This window comes from Berghia stephanieae, chromosome 14 (assembly GCF_034508935.2).
Source record: "Berghia stephanieae isolate SIO BIC M18660-M18661 chromosome 14, UCSD_Bste_1.3, whole genome shotgun sequence".
NCBI lineage: Eukaryota > Metazoa > Mollusca > Gastropoda > Nudibranchia > Aeolidiidae > Berghia > Berghia stephanieae.
Genome location: NC_088373.1, coordinates 21915852 through 21938765, shown reverse-complemented (window position 1 = coordinate 21938765; position 22914 = coordinate 21915852). Strand labels below are relative to the sequence as shown.

The 22914-nt window shown below is 36.5% G+C and overlaps 1 protein-coding gene across 1 annotated transcript in view; it reads right to left on the bottom strand.

The window, feature by feature from the left end:
* Positions 1-22914, bottom strand: part of LOC144960179 (rRNA 2'-O-methyltransferase fibrillarin-like) — a 43987-nt gene that overhangs the window by 6245 nt on the left and 14828 nt on the right. Inside the window, exons 4-7 of the mRNA XM_078893201.1 lie at positions 22023-22076; positions 19334-19431; positions 17282-17452; positions 5928-6060 (exon numbers count right to left, since the gene is read on the bottom strand). Of these exons, the coding sequence (XP_078749327.1) occupies positions 5928-6060; positions 17282-17452; positions 19334-19431; positions 22023-22076 (456 nt within the window). The remainder of the gene's footprint in view (positions 1-5927; positions 6061-17281; positions 17453-19333; positions 19432-22022; positions 22077-22914) is intronic.

Here is a 22914-nt window from a genome sequence, read left to right as displayed (position 1 = left end):
GTTGTAGTAGTGGTGTAGTGATGTTGATGTGGTTGTGATGTGGTTGTAGTACACATGGTAGTGATGATGATGTGGTAGTGGTGGTTGTAGTAGTAGTGGTAGTGATGATGATGATGTGGTGGTGGTTGTTGTAGTAGTTGTAGTGGTAATGATGATGAGGTGGTGGTGGTGGTTGTAGTGGTAGTGATGATGTGGTGGTGGTGGTTGTATTGTAATAGTAGTGGTTGTGATGATGATGTGGTGCTGGTGGTTGTAGAAGTAGTGGTAGTGATGATGATGATGTTGTAGTGGTGGTTGTTGTAGTAGCAGTAGTAGTAGTAGTAGTAGTAGTAGTAGTAGTAGTAGTAGTAGTAGTAGTAGTAGTAGTAGTAGTAGTAGGTAGTAGTAGTAATAGTAGTAGGAGTAGTAGTAGTAGTAGTAGTAGTAGTAGTAGTAGTAGTAGTAGTAGTAGTAGTAGTAGTAGTAGTAGTAGGATAAGTAGTAGTAGTAGTAGTAGTAGTAGCAGTAGTAGTAGTAGTAGTAGTAGGAGTAGTAGTAGTAGTAGTAGTAGTAGGAGGAGGAGGAGGAGGAGGAGGAGGAGGAGTAGGAGTAGGAGTAGTAGTAGTAGTAGCAGCAGTAGTATAGTAGAAGTAGTAGTAGTAGTAGTAGTAGTAGTAGTAGCAGTAGTAGTAGTAGTAGTAGTAGTAGTAGTAGTAGTAGTAGTAGTAGTAGTAGTAGTAGTAGTAGTAGTAGTAGTAGTAGTAGTATAGTAGTAGTAGGATAGTAGTAGTAGGAGTAGTAGTAGTAGTAGTAGTAGTAGGAGTAGTAGTAGTAGGAGTAGTAGTAGTAGTAGTAGTAGTAGTAGTAGTAGTAGTTGTAGTAGTCGCAGTAATATAGTAGAAGTAGTAGTAGTAATAGTAGTAGTAGTAGTAGTAGTAGTAGTAGTAGTAGTAGTAGTAGTAATGGTTGTAGCAGTATAGCATAGTAGTAGCAGTGGTAGTAGTAGTAATGATGATGTGGTGGTGGTGGTTGCAGTAGTAGTTGTGGTACGGATGATGATGTGGTGGTGGTGGTGGTTGTAGTTGTAGTGGTAGAGATGATGATGTGGTGGTGGTTGTAGTAGTAGTGGTAGTGATAATGTGGTAGTGATGGTGGTTGTAGTACAAATGGTAGTGATGATTATGTGGTAGTCGTGGTTGTAGTGGTAGTGGTAATGGTGGTTGTAGTAGTAGTGGTAATGATGATGATGTGGTGGTGGTGGTTGTAGTAGTAGTGGTAATGATGATGTGGTGGAGGTGGTTGTAGTAGTAGTGGTAATGACGATGTAGTGGTGGTGGTGATGGTTGTAGTAGTAGTGGTAGTGATGATGTGATGCTGGTGGTTGTAGTAGTAGTGGTAGTGATGATGATGTGGTAGTGGTAGTTGCAGTGATGATGATGTGGTGGTGGTGGTTGCAGTAGTAGTAGTGATGACGATGTGGTTGTGGTGGTTGTAGTAGTGGTGGTAGTGATGATGATGTGGTGTCGTGGTTGTAGTAGCAGTGGTAGTGATGATGATGTCGTGGTGGTGGTGGTGGTTGTAGTGGTATTGATGATGATGTGGTGGTGGTGGTTGTAATGGTGATGGTAGTTGTGTTAGTGGTAGTGATGATGATGTGGTGGTGGTGGTGGTTGCAGTAGTAGTTGTGGTACTGATGATGTGGTGGTGATGGTGGGGTTGTAGTAGTAGTGGTAGTGATGATGATGTGGTGGGGGTGGTGGTTGTAGTAGTAGTGGTAATGATGATGATGTGGTGGTGTTGATGGTTGTAATGGTGATGGTAGTTGTGGTAGTGGTAGTAATGATGATGTGGTGGTGGTGGTTACAGTAGTAGTTGTGGTACTGATGATGATGTGGTGGTGGTTGCAGTAGTAGTTGTGGTACTGATGATGATGTGGTGGTGGTTGCAGTATTAGTGGTAGTGATGATGGTTGTAATACTTGTGGCAATGATGATGATGTGGTTGGAAAGGAAGAGGGGGGAGGGGGGGGGGGGGGGCTATCCTTGGGACAAATTGACCTCCCCGGAATTTGACGGAAGTGCCCGGAGCCCGGAATTTTTTGCTCCAGACCGGAGTTTTTTCCGGTGAAACCGGAGTTTTGGCATCACTGCTGGAAGTATGACTGCCATAAATTGATGTAGAAGGAATGCTAAATAAGCATGTCATTCAAATAGGTAAAGATGACTTCATCAAAGTCATTTTCCTGCCTGTGGAATTTTTTTTAAATAGTCAGAAAAATAATCACCATTATCATCTTTAACTTCTAGCCATGACCAATTGAATTTATTCCTCACATCTTTATCGATGCTCGACAAGTCTGAATTGCGATCCACGAACAGCTCAGCCATTGTGAGACCATTAGAATAATGTAGCAATGAGAAAACTTGATTTTCAATCAGTAAATGACAGAGAAAAAAAAACTTAAATAAATATGACTTCAGGCCAATACACTGAATTATTAAGTAGAAGTGAATTATCAAGAAGAAACTTCGGCAGGTGTAGCGGAAAAATTCAAAGAATTGAAATGAAGGTAAATCGCCACAAAACAGCAAGCTGGCTTGAGCAAAACAATGGCAGAAAACGTCCTGATTTGCACGGGAATTAATTAGGCTACTTACCATTGCTCCTTATAATCAGTGAAGAAACGGTCAACCAGTTTGTTTACAACGTGAGGCAATCGAAATGTGCTTGTAGCAATCTATCCTAACTTTCGATTTGAAGGTGTCTACATAACGGACTTCTGGCATTCGCAATTTACTTTATCATACTTTTGAGACTCACCAGGTAATTGTGGTCAATTTTGGCTTAGATGAAACAGTGAAATTTATCGCTCGATGGCTCAGTTAAAATTGGCTACAGTTGGGATCACGACGGGTTTGGAAAGTGAAAAAATAATTTAACGAAGGCTGTGTGAAAATACCCAGGGAAGTGTTCAGACACGCCTTTTATAAAAAGCGTCGCTTTGTCTTGGCAATATATACATCGTTAATATAAACGGTCCCCATGAGCTATGCGTAGCGCTGTGGAACACTCCTAATTACTTTACGGTCATTCGATTACGATTTGTGAATTCTTTCTTTTTTTTATTTCTTTCTTTCTTTCTTTCTTTCCTTTTTAAAAATATTTGAATTTGACAAATGGACTGATTTCAGTTAATTGACTGAGAATTTACAGCAAAAGTAAATTTATTAGGTGTAAAATTGTACGTACTCTTCCTGAAATATCTTTCTCTTTGGATTTAATTGGCTGTCATTGAGATTAATGTTTTTGTTTTGTTTTTAAGGGTTTTACGGCGCTTGCAACACATTTAGGTTATATCAGCGCCAGTAAAAAGGAAGAAAATGGGATAGTAAAAAGTTCTAGAATTACAATTGAAGCATCCAAGAGAAAGTAAGACATAGGGGAACTGGGAACAAATAGGGATCAGATGTAGATTCCAAGAGCATACCACCAATGTACTTAGCTTGAGATCACCTATAAGTCTCATCCGGACACAAGCACAAAATCCAACGAAGAGGAATACACTCAAATGCTTACATAATACATTAAAAAATAACAAATATACTAATACATAACAGAGAGATGATTTACAAGGAAAAAAATATCTCCCAAAACAATAACTATGCATTTGACTGTTTCCCTCCCAGCCAGGACTCCGACCAGGGCCAAGAAAAAAACCAAGTAATCTCAATTCCAAGACAAAGACAGAAAGCATGTTGGAAAACAGATATAAGGGGATAGAAGACAGTGTGTACCTCCCTGCCCGCTATGGGAGGTCAGGATCCCCACCCAGATTGAGATTAATATTTGTGCGGCTATGTAGTCTTTATATATAGCGCAATATCCACTAAATGTGCTGAAAGCGCTTTTCAAGGGGTCTCTGGTCAACAGCAACACTTAACATGTAGGACGGGACATGACGCCTGTTAGGCGATATTACAATTTTTCGGACAAAGACAACACTGTTAACGGCCAGGAACTCATTTTACACCTGACTAAGGTGAGAGAATGTGAGTAAAGAGCCTTATCCAAGGACTCAACTATGTGCCGAGCACGAGGCTCGAACCCAGGTCCTTCCAATCCGAAACAGAGTGTCATACCACTAGACCGCATAGAATGTGGAATAACACTCGCTTTCAGATCAGAAGGTCCTGGGTTCAAGCCTCGCTCGGCGCATAGTGGAGTCCTCGGAAAAGGCTCTTTACTCACATTCTCTCACCTTAATCAGGTGTAAAATGAGAATCTGGCCGTTAACAGATCTGTTTATGTCAGAAAAAAAAACTTGGAATATCGCCTAAGAGGCGTCAAGTTTCGTGACACATGTTACGTGTTGCTGTTGGTCAGGGACCCCCTGTAAAGCGCTTTGTGCACATTTAGTGGATATTGCGCTATACAAAAGGCAAATTAAGTTACTATATAAACCTTCCAGGACGATGAACGAGAACACTTCAGCAGACCTGACACATTGAAAACTTTAAATTTAGTCATTTTTATGTCAATTTTTAGTAATTTGACAAGGAAATAATTAGTAATTTCTGAAATGGTGTACGAACAACCACAATTGGATTCAGTAGTCTGATGTCACGCCGCCCGGCAGCGGCGGCCATCTTGGTTCTACACAAAGAAAATCGGTACTTTTTATTCTTCATGCTGGCTAGAACTTTTCATATGCCTTGTGATCAGATTGTGTAAAAGTCAAAACATGATCAAATTTATGGGTTGTTTTCCTCTGGATACGCTCTTATGCTCGCCGGGGAAATATTTCATACCGGCGCCCGCCATTGTTCAGATAGTTTAGAGCCAGTGTTACTAAGTTACCACGCGTCATTACGAGGGAAGTGACGCTACGACTGTTGAAGCGTATTTGAGATTGCTGATCATTTCAACATTACATCGTCATGCTCATGCGCTGCAGAAAAGCATTATTATTTTTATCATCATCATCATCATTATTATTGTAGTAGTAGTTATAATTAATATTATTATCACCATTATTATCATCATTAAGTATTACTGAGAATTTAAAATTCGTAATTTCCCATAACATTTCGTAATTGGCCATGAAAAATTTCTAAAATTCGTAAAATTACGGAAAATTCGTAAGATTTGGCAGTTATGCCATAGCTCACACATTTTCTCTCTCTCTCGATTGAAAAGCGGAATTTTTTCCTTAAAAGCGGAATGATTCCGTGAAAAGCGGACAAGCAGGAGCCTCTTTAATAGCTTGTAATTTGGGAATGAGAAAATGCAGAGCTGCCAACCCCATCTGATGAGAATGTGTACACTGGGACCTCAAAATGGGGGAGATTTCATAAAAATGGGTACAATTCTGAAATCGACGGAAACTAACCATTGTGAAAGTAAGAGGAAGGTATAATTACATAAAGTCACACCACACAAGCCCAATTGCAGCAACAATGATGTTCCCAGGACTATAATCCAATCCTTTCAGAATTCTACCTCCCAGCATGAAGATCATAATTGGTCAAAAAATATATGAACATCCACTTGGTCACCAAGGTTTCTCAATAGGCTAGTAATAATATGAATTACAACTGAAGAAAACTGAAGTGACTGTACACTGAAAATGGGTACAATCTTGGGGGAAATGCGTACAAGCGTACAATCACTGAAAATGCGTACAATTCCGCATTTTTTGCAGTAGGTTGGCAGCTCTGAAAATGTATCTGGGAAATTCTCAATACGAAAACCGAGAGAGATGGAGGCAGGTCTGGTATTATCACTGAAATTGCGTACAATTCCGCATTTTTTGCAGTAGGTTGGCAGCTCTGAAAATGTATCGGGGGGAAATTCTCAATACGAAAACCGAGAGAGATGGAGGCAGGTCTGGTGTTTGTTTTCTTCTTCTTCCAAGACACAATGCCAGCCAGCTAGGCACTCTGACTCACCCATCAACATGCGGTATTTGTGCGGGTGTCTGGCGTCCTCGATGATCGGGATGACATTCATCCTCTTCTTGGCCACATTCAACAAATCACGACCGCTGCGGTGTGAAAACTCGACGGCGTACACAAGACCATCCTAGGGAAAGAAAGAATTGGATCAAAATTATGAAACAATAGCACGGGTAAAATGAAGTTAGGTGATAACCCAGGAAAAAACAACAACAATGTTTTGTTTTGTATTTATGGGTTTTACGGCGCTTGCAACACATTAAGGTCATATCAGCACCAGTAAAAAGGAACAAAATGGGATGGTAAAAAGTTCTAGAATTACAATTAAAGCACCCAAGAAAAAGTAAGACATAGGGGAACTAGGAACAAATAGGGATCAGATGTAGATTCCAAAAGCATACCACAGATGTACTTAGTTTGAGATCACCTATAAGCAGTGGCGTGGGGCCATTGGATCGAATGGTGCCAGGCACCGCACCAATCTTTTAAAAATCATTAACAGCATAATTTAATTAGAAATAAAACTGAGAAATTTTAACTCCTCTGTCTTTTGCCAACTCGCCAACATTCTGCCTTTTTAGTCTAGTCTCCACTCTTTTCAAGATTCCGATTCACGCACTGCGCCGACTCGTGTGTTGGTGACATCACTGCGCGAATTAGTGACTAAACCAAACACCGTGGTGCAAAGCAATCCAAGCTCCAGTTAATTCTCTATCCATTAGTATCGCTACAGCTGATTGAGCTAGAAACTGGGTCGAATTATACTATCTTCAAATAGTGGAAAACCCCTAGACTTGTGCCAGGATCTGAGAGCTCCATCGTTGGACTGGGGGGATGCGCCGTTTACGCCGTAATTAGGGTAACTTCGGCCATCCAAAATATTACATCAACTGTCAAAAACACTGATCATTGTCAAGTATATTTGTAAGCAGCAAAAAAAAAACAAACAACATAAAACTGTAAAATATGACATATCAAAATCCCCCCCCCCCCACCTCTTTTTCACGATTATTGAATAAAGTAATACTTTGCAACGAAGCATTGTGGACGAATTTACCAACATTTTCTTGATCATAGTGCCGAGGTGATAGTTACGCGTGTATGAGTGTTTATTTGTGTGTGTGTGTATGTGTGTGTTTGTGCGTGTGTAATTATGTCAGTCAGAGAAAGAAAGCGAAGATTGTCAACAGTTATACTTTGGTGCGTTTCTTGATTTCTTAAGTACTTAAGTGGAGTGATTTTTTCTTTGTGATGCTTTAAGATCTGAATCTACCTTTTATTTGTGCAATCATTAATCGTATTCCACTGATTTCCATTATTTGAGATATACTTTGACGTTTTGTTTTGTTAAACAATGAATTGCAATGAATCAAGTTGACTCTTTGCTTCACCGACCGTTTGGGAGAATGACACTAGATGACAAATTAGAAATAAAAAGACTAGTTCCTCACCAACCAACTGATTTTGAATGAACACAGGTGTGGAAATCTCGAAAACGCTCTTTTTCAGTGACATGGTATGACAGACATGAATGGCTCACAGTTAGTTTAGAGAGAAAAAAAACGTTTCTTTTGTTTTTATTGTCTACTTTTTACAGATACAACAAACACTGATAAATCATGGACATCTATAGGCTATAGTGACCTTAACCACTTCCATCGTATTTCTTGACCTCCTGAACGGTGTTTTAGTGCCCTTAAAAGAGTGAAAAATTTCATGCAAAATGCAATGAAACAGGAGCGGTTAAATTCGTTGATGATTCTATCAATTCACAAAGCTGAAATAGAAGCCATTCCAGATTTCAATAAACTAATTATAAAAAGATTTGCAGATTTTCTTTACAAGTACTAAAAGTAAGTAATTTCTGTTGTAGTTTTTTTTCTCTCTTTTGATTTACATTTATCACATATTGATTGCATTATCTACCAAATCCAATCCTTTAAATGGTTGACAAAGAATAATTACAAAGACCTTTACACGGGACTTGTATCTCAGTGTTGTGGTTTGTTGTTTTCATGAATTATTTGTTTTTGTGAGTTTTGTCCACTCGTAGAAACCATCGACCCTCCCCCCACCCTTCCAAAAAAGAGAGTTTTTAACATGTGCTCTCTCCTCTTAATCGTGTTCACTGTTTTAGAATTTTTCTTCTAATTCTAATCATGGCACCACCATATGCCGTCAATACGCCACGCCGCTGCCTATAAGTCTCATCCGGACACAAGCACAAAATCCAACAAAGAGGAATACACTCAAATGCTTATATTATACATTGAAAATAACAAAAATAATAATACATAACAGAGAGATGATTTACAAGGAAAAAAACATCATCTCCCAAAACAATAACTATGCATTTGACTGTTTCCCTCCGAGCTAGGACTCCGGCCAGGGCCAGGACAAAACCAAGTAATCTCATTCCAATTCCAAGACAAAGACAGAAAGCATGTTGGAAAACAGTTATAAGGGGATAGAAGACACAGCATGTACCCCCCTGCCCACTATGGAAGGTCAGGAACCCCACCCAGAGAAAAAAAAACAAAAAAACGTAAGTATTGAACAAATAATAAATATTATGGGGGTTGAAACAATCTTTTTTTTTTTTGTTTGTTTGTTGCTTTAGGTCTCTTCCAACACAATTGAGGTTATATGAGAGACCGCTGAAACAAAAAAACAAGCAATCTAACAAAAATAGTACAAATGTAAATCAAAATCATAATCTAAAGATATCATAAGCTAAATTATAAATAACCAAGAACAAACAGGCAGAAGATTTACAGAAAAAAAATATCCCCTGTCAAAAATACAATCACAAACCAAAGAAGCAGGATAGGCTAGTAAAGAGAAGAAGAAACGACATCACTATCGGATCGTACACCCATGCGGACATCATAGGTATATGATTCAAGGGTGATGCTCCCATCCAACCACCCGCATTGAAACAATCTGCTTGTTTGTTTGTTTTTTAGGGTTTTACGGCACTTGCAACACATTTAGGTCATATCAGAACCAGTAAAAAGGATAAAAATTGGATAGTAAAAACATTCTAGATGTACAATGAAAAGGACTTGAGGAAAAGGCATAGCTGCCAACTTTTCAAAAATAAAATAAGGAACGCCCATTTGGCCCGGGATGAGAGGATGACGTGCCCCACCTCCCCCCTTTCATCAAATCGCAACATATAAAAGTCAGCATTTTTAATTACTACTACTAACACTAACAAGTTTAAAATAAGAGGCTAGTCCAAATGTTGCCAGAGTTCCAGCACATTTGAATTATTAAGAAATAACACTTTCCACAATGAGATCAAAATTTCAGAACAGACAAAATAAAGAATTCAACAGCCTCAATTGCAAAATCAATTAAATAACTTAGGACGTTTAGAAATGCATAACTGGCAATCTGGTACATCACTTGAGAGGACGTTCTGGGGTAAAAATTAGGGAGATTGGCTAAAAAGTAGGTGATTCAGGGGTCAGAATACTGGTCACTAAAAGGGAGGAAATTTTTCAGGGCTTAGATCAAGAACCATCCATGCAAAAATAACCTATAAATTTAAATTTCATTAAAAGCTATTGTGATGCAATCCAAAATGTGTCTCCCAGCAATTTCTGACATCACTCGGAGGAATTTCAAAAACTGTAGTAGTTGTGGTAAGGATGATGATGTGATGATGGTTGAAGTAGTAGTGGTAGTTGCCACATACATCACCCGTATTCACAGATTCACTAATGCCCACATCCCATTGTTTCAAGTTGACTAGAGAAGCCAACTTAAAATTTGGCTCAGGTAAACTTCAGAAACAATTCCGAACAATTTCAATGCTTAAACAGGAATTTATGCAAACAAAATATAATCTATTGAGATCTATAATCATCCTAATACCCCTTGTTTCAAATCAAGTAAAGTTCCAAAACCAATTTATGACGTATAAAATATTAAAATGAATGGTAGGTGTGGTGGTAATAATGATATGATGGTGGCTGTTGTAGTGGTGGCAGTAATGATAATGTATGTGGTTGTGGTGGTTGCAGAAGTGGTGGTGGTGATATTGTTGTGTTGGACGAGGTTGTAGTAGTGGTGGTAAGGATGGGGTAGTGATTGTTGTTCTAATGGTGATAGTTTTGTGATGATGTCGTAGTGGTGGTGGCAATGATGATGATGATGTGGTGGAGGTGGTTGTAGTAATGGTGGTGCTTCATGAAATGATGGTGTGGCGATGGTGGTGGTTGTAGTAGTAGTGGCAGTGATGATGATGATGATGATGATGGTGGTGGTGATAAGCAATTGATTTTCTGATTGAATACCTTCCAATCAAAGATGTTGGATTTAATTCTATTTTTAATTAAAACTATTTGTGACAACTAAAAGTATAATCGAGGCTAACGTGCATATTTTATGCAAATATCCAATACATTATGAAAGGTTTTAGTGAGAAACATGCGACATATAATCAAGTGGAATTTTTTAAATTGTGAAAACCATTTATGATAGAAAGGCATAATTTAAATTAAAGAGCTACATAGGAATAAAGGATATGATGAGCTGGTTTAAACCCAGCCCATCATCTCTCGCTGGACACCGATTATAATAATAATAACAATAATAGTAGTAATAGTGATAATAATAATGGCCTTGTTTACCACAAATTAGCCAAAAATTACAAAATACGGATTTTGAACTAAAAATTACAAAATACGGATTTACGGACTCAGGAAACCAAATACAGAACAAATCCGTTTTGAACGGAACGGTTGGCAGCTATGCAAAGGGAATGGACCAAATAGGGAAAATATGTAGATTCCAAGAGCACATTATCAAAGTACTTAGTTTGAGATTACCTAAATGTTTCACCCAGACACCAACACAAGATCTCACTAAGAGGAATACACTCAAATGTTAAGAAACCATATGTTCAAAATAACAGTACACAAGAGAGAGATGATTTACAAGGGGAAAAAAATATCCCCAAAAACTGTAATTATACATTCAACTGTTTCCCTACCAGCCAGAGTCAGGACAAAACTCTGTAATCTCATTCCAAGACAAATACAGAAAGCAATTGGAAAACTGATACAGGGGGATAGAAGACACAGCAAGTACCTCCCTGCCCACTATAGGAGAATCAATCTGTAATCTCATATCTAATCCGAAAAATCCATTTTGAAATTTAAAAAATTTACCATAATTTTTTTCCTGTAATTTATAATGTAATAATAATGATATAATGATTATAATAATAATAGCAATAACACACACACTTGGGTAGAAAAAAATAAAGATGAAAGATGTTATAGTATTCTTTGTACTGAATGGCACAATGTGAGTAAATGCTTTTCCGTAATATTTTGAAAATTATTTTTTCTGTAAAAACTGAATAGAAGAAAAAAAATATCTGTACAACCAAAAGTACAAGATCTTAACCCTATTCATTATGAACTTTCTCTTTGAAATCTTTAAGGAGATATAAGGAGATACGTGGCAAAGTGCAGGAGGCAAAAAATTTAGTGAACTTTTACGCAAGCACATCGACCAATCCCTTTATAAGTGCTGAACTACTGTAAAAAGACATTGTTTTTAAGGGTTTTACGGCACTCGCAACACATTTAGGTCATATCAGCGCCAGTAAAAAGGAAGGAAATTGGATAATAAAAATTTTTTTGTTTTTTTTTTTGTTTGTTGCTTTAGGTCTCTTCCAACACAATTGAGGTTATATGAGAGACCGCTGAAACAAAAAAACAAGCAATCTAACAAAAATAGTACAAATGTAAATCAAAATCATAACCTAAAGATATAAGCTAAATTATAAATAACCAAGAACAAACAGGCAGAAGATTTACAGAAAAAAAAATATCCCCTGTTAAAAATACAATCACAAACCAAAGAAGCAGGATAGGCTAGTAAAGAGAAGAAGAAACGACATCACTATCGGATCGTACACCCATGCGAACATCATAGGTATATGATTCAAGGGTGATGCTCCCATCCAACCACCCGCGATAATAAAAACATTCTAGATGTACAATAACAAGGACTTGAGGATACAGTAAGACAAGGGAAAAGGTTCAAATAGGGAACAGATGTAGATTACAAAAGCATACCATCAGTGTACTTAGTTTGAGATCACCTAAAAGTCTCACCCAGACACCAGCACAAGTCCCCACATAGAGGAATACACTCAAATGTTTACAAACCATATGTTAAGAATATAACAAAATAACAGTACATAACAGAGAGATTATTTACAAGGAAAACAACATCATCTCGAAAAACTAACTATACATTTAACTGTTTCCCTCTCAGCCAGGATATCCGGTCAGGGCCAGGACAAAACAAAGTAATCTCATTCCAAGACAAAGATAGAGAGCATGTTGGAAAACAGATATAGAGGGATAGAAGACACAGTAAGTACCTCCTTGCCACTGTGAGGTCAGGAACCCCATCCAGATACAGGGGGTTAGAAGACACAGTAAGTACCTCCCTGCCCACTGTGAGGTCAGAAACCCCATCCAGATATAGAGGGATAGAAGACACAGTAAGTACCTCCCTGCCCACTGTGTGGTCAGAAACCCCATCCAGATATAGAGGGATAGAAGACACAGTAAGTACCTCCCTGCCCACTGTGAGGTCAGAAACCCCATCCAGATACAGGGGGATAGAAGACACAGTAAGTACCTCCCTGCCCACTGTGAGGTCAGAAACCCCATCCAGATACAGGGGGATAGAAGACACAGTAAGTACCTCCCTGCCCACTGTGAGGCCAGAAACCCCATCCAGATACAGGGGGATAGAAGACACAGTAAGTACCTCCCTGCCCACTGTGAGGTCAGAAACCCCATCCAGATATACAGGGATAGAAGACACAGTAAGTACCTCCCTGCCCACTGTGAGGCCAGAAACCCCATCCAGATACAGGGGGATAGAAGACACAGTAAGTACCTCCCTGCCCACTGTGAGGTCAGAAACCCCATCCAGATATAGAGGGATAGAAGACACAGTAAGTACCTCCCTGCCCACTGTGAGGTCAGAAACCCCATCCAGATACAGGGGGGATAGAAGACACAGTAAGTGCCTCCCTGCCCACTGTGAGGTCAGAAACCCCACAAAAAGATATTTTATACAATTACTTTTTTCCATTTAGCAGGTGATTGGAAAATATACGGAGAGTTTATGGAACACAGAATTCCGTAAATAAACGGAAAACTGGCAGAGGTGCCAACCTAGCTTTTTGAAAACCCATATTTTCGGAACTCTCTCCCATCACACGTGAGATGCTCGGATTCGTTGACAACGTTCAAATCTCGCTTAAAGTTTTATCTTTTTATGTCATAATGTTGCAATATTATTTTCATATTTTGTTGTTGTTAAATTGAATTCGTATCACGTTTCCTTCACACTTGTCTCACTGTAATATGTTTTGTTTTATATCACTGTAAAGCGCTTAGAGCCTGTGACAACGGGGTAAAGCGCTATATAAATGCCATTTATCATTTATTATATTTTCAAGACCAAAAATCTGTATTTTGAGACAAAAACCTGTATTCACTGCGCCGTGCAGAAATCGATATCAACGTGAACAACAGCAAGGCAAATTATCTCAAGAAATGACAGAAAGAAACAAAGAAAATAAGTTCTTCTGCATGAAAACACTTTTCGTGTTGTGATCGTAATTTCGTGGATTTTTCACTTCAACTCCCATATTTTTCATGATAAAACCGCATGCCCGTATTTCGGAAGAAAAACCGTACAGAATACGAGAAACCCGTACTGGTTGGCATCTCTGAACTGGCAACCCTGTAAAGTGTCACTAAGCTGCTAGAACCCGTGGAAGTAAAAAAAAAAGAAAAAATTTTAAAACGAATGTAACTTCAAAAGAGAACAAAATACCAAACACAGAACATTTCCGGCTCAAAATTCTTCTTCAGCCAACGAAAACAATAAAAACATAAATACATCACATAAAAACAGAATAGAAGGAGAAATAATTGGCACAATTTAAGTTTTTTTTTTGTTTTTTTTTTACATAAGTTTGGCAACCTAAGTGGCTGCAGACATGCCAAATTGGAAACTTCAAATTTGGCAATTTTTATGTCAATTTTTAGCAATTTGACATGGAAATTCGTAAGTTCTGAAATTGTGTACGAACAACCACAATATTATTATTATGATCATTATTACAGTAGTAATAGTAGTAGTAGTAGTAGTAGTAGTAGTAGTAGTAGTAGTAGTAGTAGTAGTAGTAGTAGTAGTAGTAGTAGTAATAGTAGTAGTAGTAGTAGTAGTAGTAGTAGTAGTAGTAGTAGTAGTAGTAGTAGTAGTAGTAGTAGCAGCTGTTCCTTCTTCTTCTTATCATTATTGGGAAATTCCATGAAAATGTCAACCGAAGGGGTGATTTACAAATTCTTAAGAACAAATTAAAATTTGGTACCAATTTGTTGGAAAATCATTCAGGATTATGAATATAAGGATATTTCGTGCATATTTGTGATACAGGATGCTTATTATAGCTTAATGTAAGGGTATCCCCTATTTGAAGAACAAAAAGAATATTTTCTCAATATTATAAATCTTGCAATTTCTACAAAATTATAGCCACCTTTGCTGTTGTTTATTGATATTAAAACAATTATAAGTATCAAGAACCTATATAAACATTGAAATTTACGATTTTAATTAAATGTTGTCCTCATCGGTCGTTTTAATGACCTTGGAAAATTGTATGTCAGTCCGTTACCATTAAAACAGTATTTTTTCATCTACGAAAGATGTGATTGTTGTCCAGACTCACTTTTTCAGATTTTCTGTCCTTACATGAATGGCTTTAGCACTGTAAGACAATTTTTCAAGAAATTTATCATTTAAGGTACTTTTGTTGGGTAACGGACTGACATTTTTTAGGGTAACGGACTGACAGTAACAGACTGACTAATTCTATTTTAATTCAAAGACAATATATAAAAGTTGTTTTTTAAGTCTCAAGAGTAATGTCCACTCCAATGTGTTTCAACTGATCAGGCAGCCATTTTATAAACATTTGGATCATAAAATTTCAAACACTGGTCTTCAACATCAAGCCTGCTATTTTGCAATAGGTAAGTTGAATCTTTTAAAGCTTGTGAATCTTTTGATCACTTGAAGATTTTTGCTATGTTTGAATTAAGGGAAAAACCCTGTTTATTGTTCTATAATATCCTTATGACAATGGAGCCAGTAGTAGTCTTCTATTAAAGGGGCAAGAAGCCCTGGGAGAAATAAAAAGAAAATCACACATTTAAATTAATGTGAAAAACTTTTGAGTCACTTTAAATGTAGTGGGTCAGCAAGCTGTTTAGCTGTGTATAATGTCAATATTTTAGTTGTTATGATACAAGTTAAAAATGAGTTTTATTTTCTTAGTTTTATTGTATTATTTTTAAGAAAACAAGATTTGCTTTTTATTCCGATTTGTCTTTCATAGCTTATGATGTAATTTCGCTCAATTTTCTTTATTCACAGGTTCAAGTTTCCTACTCTATCCATGGTTCAAATTATCAAGAAAGACTGAAAGCTGATGGGCATTACGTTGTTTAGGAAAAAGATAGGCAACAAAAGCAGGAGTCTCAAAGAAAACTTGAAAGTGATTGTAAAGGACGCTTAAAAGAAATAACGGGATTTTTTTCAAGCAAAATGGAAAAAAAAAAGAGAAAAGCCGATCAAGTTACAACTCCAAAAGAAAGTAAACCAAGCACACCTAAATCCACATCTGCCTCACATTTCAGCACAGGAAAGTAAAATACTGAATTCAACTTTGAGGGTCTACAATCCTCCCAAAAACTTTTTTAAAAATTAAACTATGCCTGTCCTGCTAAGGGCATCCAATACATCAACCAATGGTTTTTGAAATATTTTAATCATGGAAATGGGCTTTCAAGATGAAATAAAATAATTTGATCGAAAATTTCTATTTGGACAAGAAGTACTCTTGGCGAGCACCAAGTGAAAAAGATTTCATAATTGTGAGAGATGAAAAAAGAGAAAGGACGAAAATTTAAAAAAGTTTCGTGTAAAAAACCCTGAAAAAGAGGTTGTCGATTGTTAGTGAATTTCATCCAGGAATCAAAATTGGTTTAAGTTTATTTTGCTCCCTCAGAACCTCAGAATGTACTTCTAAGAGAAATCCCACAATCTGCATAAGAAAATTGTAACAATCAAGGATAAAATGGTCCAAACGAAATTTTTGAAGATCTTTCTCAGATCTTATAACTGGCTTTCTGGTCAAGTGCAGATGAGGAAGAGATTGACTGCCAATTCTATCGACCAGTTTGAAGTGACGGTCATGCCTTTTGACAATTCCTAAGCTTCAGAAATCAAGATGAGATACAGAATAAAAATAAGCTTCAAAAATAAGTACCAAATGAATGTTAAACCTTCCCCAGTTTTTAAGTCCTTTCTTATCTACATTTTTTTTTTTTTTTTTTTTGATAATTTAATTTCATAGTTGAAATAAAGTTCCTGTTTGGCTGCGACAGAATAGATTTCAACTCCGCGAATCATTATTTCATTATTTAATTTTTTCAAAAGCAAAGTTGGGATTGAGGTAATCAGATGTCACCCATCAAGTTACTCATCATGCCCAATCCATATAAGGAAGAGTATTGGTTTGATCAATCACAATGGGTATTCAGTGTTGCTCCTAATTACATAATTTGTTCTTTGCTCTGGATTTTATGTAGTAACCGTTATTCTGAGTAATAAAATTCAGAGGTGTCAGTCCGTTACCATCCATTTGTCAGTCCGTTACCGACACTTTTTCAAAGACTGCAGATTCAAATTTTAGACAATCTTTTAAATATTGCTAGAGTGTTGTAGAACATAATCTCGTGGTTACTATAAAAGAACTTATTTGTTACTGGAAGGTTTAACTTCAGAAAGTTTGATCCACCTACATATAAAATTGAAAAACATGGATTTTCTGATGTCAGTCCGTTACCAACATTATAATGTCAAAAAAATTCAAGTTGATAAAGATTCATCTTTATCCTTTTGATATATGATAAGGGTGGACATGATACGTGTCCATGGGAAATATTAGCTCCATACAATAAATACATTGCATTTCAGAGCACGAAATGTATGCATTTTTGGTCCGATTTGTCAGTCCGTTACCCGTGGAATTTCCCTATTATTAAGTATGACTAAGAATTAAAAATTCGTAATTTCCCATAAAATTTAGTACTTGGCCACAAAAAGTGTCTAAAATTCGTAAGATTAAGAAAAATTAGTAAGATTCGGCATACGCATGTGGCTGGCTGTATAAAAAAAAAAAACTACGATAAACGAGAATCAATCCATCTCATCTCTACACAACTCACCTCCCCAACCAGATCGGACACGTGGCTGACTGTGGTCCCAGAGGCGGCTCCCAGGTACAAGACCTTGGCGCCAGGTTTGATGTGAATGTTTCCGATGCCACCGACGATGGCTGCTGCCAGCTTGGATCGGAATGGATTCCATGCCCTGTACTCTACCTTCTGATCACCATCCTATTTTTATAAATTGAAAAAAAACCTAATAATTTAACCAGGCAAAAAAAAACAAAAAGAAAAAAAAAATTTATGTTCTAAATTGAGCTTTTATATAGAGCAATATCCACTAAATGTGCTCAAAGCGCTTTACAAGGGGTCCCTGGTCAACAGCAACATTTAACGTGTAGGACGGGACATGACGCTTGTTAGGCAATATTACAATTTTTCGGACAAAGACAACGCTGTTAACGACCAGGTACTCATTTTACACCTGAGTACGGTGAGAGAATGTGAGTAAAGAGTCTTTTCCAAGGACTTAACTATGCACGGAGCGCAAGACTCGAATCCAGGACCTTCCAATCAGAAAGCGAATGTCATACCACAAGACCACATCATAGCCGGTGACAAAAAGTGGGGGGAATCCCAATTATCAGAGCAATAAGATTCAATAGTCTGATGTCACATCTGCCCAGCTATTGAGCAGCTTGGTTCTAAATAAAAAAATTATGTACTTTTTATTCTTCAATGCTGGCTAGAACTTTTCCACACAACATGCCTATTATAATATTATTATTATTAATAACCAATAGCTTCTTTATGCTCAATTACATTTTTCTTTATTCGATTGTTAACGTCAGAGACTGAGATGCAGCACTACCCAAGATTTGCAGTAAATAGTATTAGCATTCTGTTATAAAAAAAACAAAAACAAAACAAAAAAAACAAAGTCATTAACCAAGCAAAGTCTATACAGCAGTGCTGATGGTGACAAAAAGTGAAAAAGTAGGAAAATGTTGAACGATTGCCTTCAATCCCCATTTTTACTGCACTAAACCCCACTATCAGAGCAATTGAGATGATAGATTATCATTGATATTCTGGCTAACTTCTGGAGAGTGGGAAACTGCACCTGTGTGTTCCACCACACATCAACTCTCTCATTGCTAGCACATTGTTTCGAGAAAATTAATGTTTAAAAGGAGGAAATTCCTCCTCTGGACTCCGAAATCGCGGATTTCCGCGGATCCGAGGAAAACCATCAGCACCGATACAAATAACAGGAAAGAAATTCAGTAATCATCACTGCAATTTTTATGAAAATTTTGAGACATTCTTCAATCAATAGGATAGAAAAGCTAGGCCTTTCCACTGTTTTTCTTGCAAATCGCTTTGAGCACATACAGGGTCATTCCACTTCAAGTGGACCAAGGGTGGGAACCACACCCCTTTTGATTTCCCTCAAATTTGGCTCAATTGAAGATACTTATGAGACATGAAGAAAATCAAATTTTCAGTTCAGAATATGGATATTTGAACCTTTCACAATTTTTTGAAATTTTGTCTCAAAACGTGTTAAACTCAAATTTGCTCGTAGTTCCATTTTGAGAGGCTGTAACCTTTCTATTAATCAAGCTAACTCTCTCAAATTTGGTAATCCTGTACAGCTTTTAGCATAGATTACAATTATTTCAAGGAAAATGAAAATATTTATTAACTTTTGGAGTTATCTTCCCTTGAATAAGGCTCCCCATGCTGTTCGGCAAAAACAACAATTTATTCAATATATTTTTTCATGTTTCATTTTACGTCATTGATGATTTGTATCTCAATAAATAACATATGGTCCAACATAATATAACAAAAATAGGGTTTTGGTACTATAAGGGTTTTCTTCATGTCTCATAAGTATCTTCAATTGAGCCAAGTTTGAGGAAAATCAAAAGGGGTGTGGTTCCCAATTTCCGAAAATTTGGTCCACTTGACATGGAACGGCCCTACACCAAGTGGATATGGCACTATATATAACTGCTCTAGTTTTTGGGGTTTTGATTTTGAGTTCCAAAAGCTCCCAAGATAAACTCACAAGCGTAAAAATGGATCAGTTCAAATAAAACTCACATCAACTGAAATTCTCTTCTCTCCATAAACAGACTCTCCAGCTGCAAAGTTCTTGGTCAGTAACACGTCCTCTTTACCTCCTCGACCAATGAAAACACCTGAAACGAGAGACAATCAAACCTATCAACGAACAGAAATAACAATAAATTGTTCTTCAAAACAATATACAATGTTCTATGAAATTCTATTTAAAAAAAAAAAAAATGTTTGCCTTTGTCATTTTTTTAAGAGTATTTTAAATATATGGACAACTTTATTTTTAGAAAAATATTTGTCTCACAATCTATAAGAAACAAACAGATGGATGATAATCTTCTCAATCACATCATGAGATCATATCTATTAACCCTTGCACCCTGCATCACTCGTTATCATCATAATGACACGAGAAGCAAGATAGGTGTCTGGTTTGTGTCGTGCTGTTAGTGTATGTATGTGTGCGTCTGGGTGTGAATGAGTATGTTTCAGCCAAAAAATTTGTAATTTAAGCATTTAAGTTTGGTTTCTCAGAGTTATAGCGCTATATAAGTTTTCAGCATTATTATTATTATGCCCACCATTGCCTTTTGCATAAAATCATGGATAAACTCTACCAAATTGCTTTAATTAGTTTCCCTCATAAAAGCATTCTCTGATTATGAGTATTAAACTAAACAAGTGGAGTTTTCTTGTTTTTTAGTCTGTTATTTCAATATTGTTGCATTAATTCCAATATGTGTCAGTGCATGACATCATCAGTCGGAAGGTGACAATTTTGGGTTTGCATTTTCTGAAAGAATTTGCTCCCCAGAGTGAAGTAAATTGTGTGATTTTTCATGAAGTTATGGTCAGATGTATGGGAAAGGTATCCAGCGATTATTCTCTTAAATTTCATACTTTTTCAACTTGACTGGCTGTAAAAAATATTTAGAAGTGAAATTAAGCTTTGATATTTCCCGAACAAAAAGGGATGAATTAATCATTTATGACAAGAACTCATTTTTGATAAAAATTGCCCTTCTAACTAAACATGGCAATATCTCAGTTCAAACCTTTTCAATATCTGACTGATAAACTGTAACATATTTTCATCTCAGGCTTGAGAAAAAGGACCTTCAATGGCCTCCTTCTTGGAGACACGAAAAGTCGCTGAGATGTGAAAAAAAAAAAAACCAAGACAAAACCCCGACAACTTGGCATCCCTGTATTTTATCTGTCTTTACAATTATATAATCTGTACGTCACTTGAAATTTATACTATGAAATTATTCTTATAGCTCACAATATCATTACACTATACCTATTACCAAATTTTACTTTACCTAGACCTGTAAATGAGCTCTATAAAAATTGACTGAAACTCTTCGACAAACTGAAGATTCAATTATTTTTAAAATGGAGAGGAGAGTGATAAATACAATACATTAAAATAGTGGGTGTTATTTCTTATGGAAGTATGACTGCCATAATTTGATGTAGAAGGAATGCTAAATAAGCATGTCATTCATAATCATATAGGTAAAGATGACTTCATAAAAGTCATAGTCATATTCCTGCCTCTGGAATTTTTTTTTTGACATAGTCAGAAAAATAATCACCATTATCATCTTTAACTTCTAGCCATGACCAATTGAATTTATTCCTCACACTCACATCTTTAACTTTATCGATGCTCGACAAGTCTGAATTGCGATCCACGAACAGCTCAGCCATTGTGAGAACATTAGAATAATGTAGCAACAAGCAAACTTGATTTTCAATCAGTAAATGACAGAGAAAAAAAAACTTAAATAAATATGACTTCTGGCTAATACACTGAATTATTAAGTAGAAGTGAATTATCAAGAAGAAACTTCGGCAGGCGTAGCGGAAAAATTCAAAGAATTTAATGAAGGTAAATCGCCACAAAACAGCAAGCTCGCTTGGGCTTGAGCAAAACAATGGCAGAAAACGTCCTGATTTGCACGGGAATTAATTAGGCTACTTACCATTGTTCCTTATAATCAGGTACTCAATCAGTGAAGAAACGGTCAATCAGTTTGTTTACAATGTGAGGCAATCGAAATGTGCTTGTATCAATCTATCCTAATCTAACTTTCGATTTAAAGGTGTCTCCACCATCTACTCGAGATGTTACTTCCGGCATTCGCATTTTATTTTTTTTTTTATAGTTTTAAAACCCAGCTTGTAATTGTGGTCAATTTTGGCTTAGACGAAACAGTGAAATTTATCGCTCGGCGGCTCAGTTAAAATTGGCTACCGTTGGGATCACGACAGGTTGGAAAGTGAAAAAATAATTTAACGAAGGCTGTGTGAAATTACACTGCGATGTGTTCAGTCACGCCAATTCTAAAAAGCGTCGCTTAGCCTTGGCAATAAATCCATCGTTAATATCAACGGCTCCCATGAGCTATGCGTAGCGTTATGGAACACTCCTAATTACTTTACGGTCATTCGACTACGATTTGTGAATTCTTTCTTTCTTCACTTCTTTCTTTCTTTCCTTTTTTTTAAATATTTGAATTTGACAAATTGACTGATTTCAGTTAATTGACTGAGAATTTACAGGTCTATTTACCACAATTTATTTAAGTATATCATTATGTTTATGTATGTATCATTATCGGCAGTTTATACGTCTGTACAAAAAATGTCCTGTTTGGATGAATAAAGTACATTCTTATTCTTATTATTATAACTTAAACTTTACCTTGAAAACGATGTGGCTCCACTGCCACTTTGGAGCCTCCTCTCATGCCACCACCTAGACAGGAATAGATTGGGGAGTGGGAGGGGTTATAAAATTATCATCATTTATTATTATCTTAGGTGTGAAAAGACCGTCCTATAGCTATTTATAACCACTCTTTTTATTCAGAACACACAGGAAACATGAATCATTTACATGGTATATTTATAACATGGAAAAAATAACTGAATCAATAACTTCTTTGTAAATATTATTAAAAGCAACAACAAAAACAACAACAATAATAATAATAATAATAATAATAATAACAACAACAATATAGTAACAAAAATAATAATTAATTTTAAAAAACAACTTGTTTAATGAATTATCTATATTCCTTCGTGGAATGCCTAGGCGACTATGTCTTATGATGTCGTTGCGAAAAGGCATAATTTTATCAGTAGATCTAGAGCTTCTCTCGAATTCATGTTAGGAGTAAATATTGCTCACATATAGAAACACAAAAGACTTAAATATCTGTGCATTGTTTCAATAATATGAGCCATTATTTACTAATATTCTCATTACATTTTGACAGGCCCATATAGACATTTTTAGCTTAATGTTTTATATTCATGACTTCCTTGGTAAAAAATAATAATGCAATAAAAGAGAGAGAGAGAGAGAGAGAGAGAGAGAGAGAGAGAGAGAGAGAGAGAGAGAGAGAGAGAGAGAGAGAGAGAGAGAGAGAGAGAGAGAGAGAGAGAGAGAGAGAAATTTGAATGGATTGAAGTTATTGTTATGCGCCTTGAGCTTTATTGTATAGAGGAGTGAGCGCAATATAAATAAATTTCATTATATTATTATAAAATAAATAAAAATTCCTTCATTCTTCCTATGGAGAAATTTT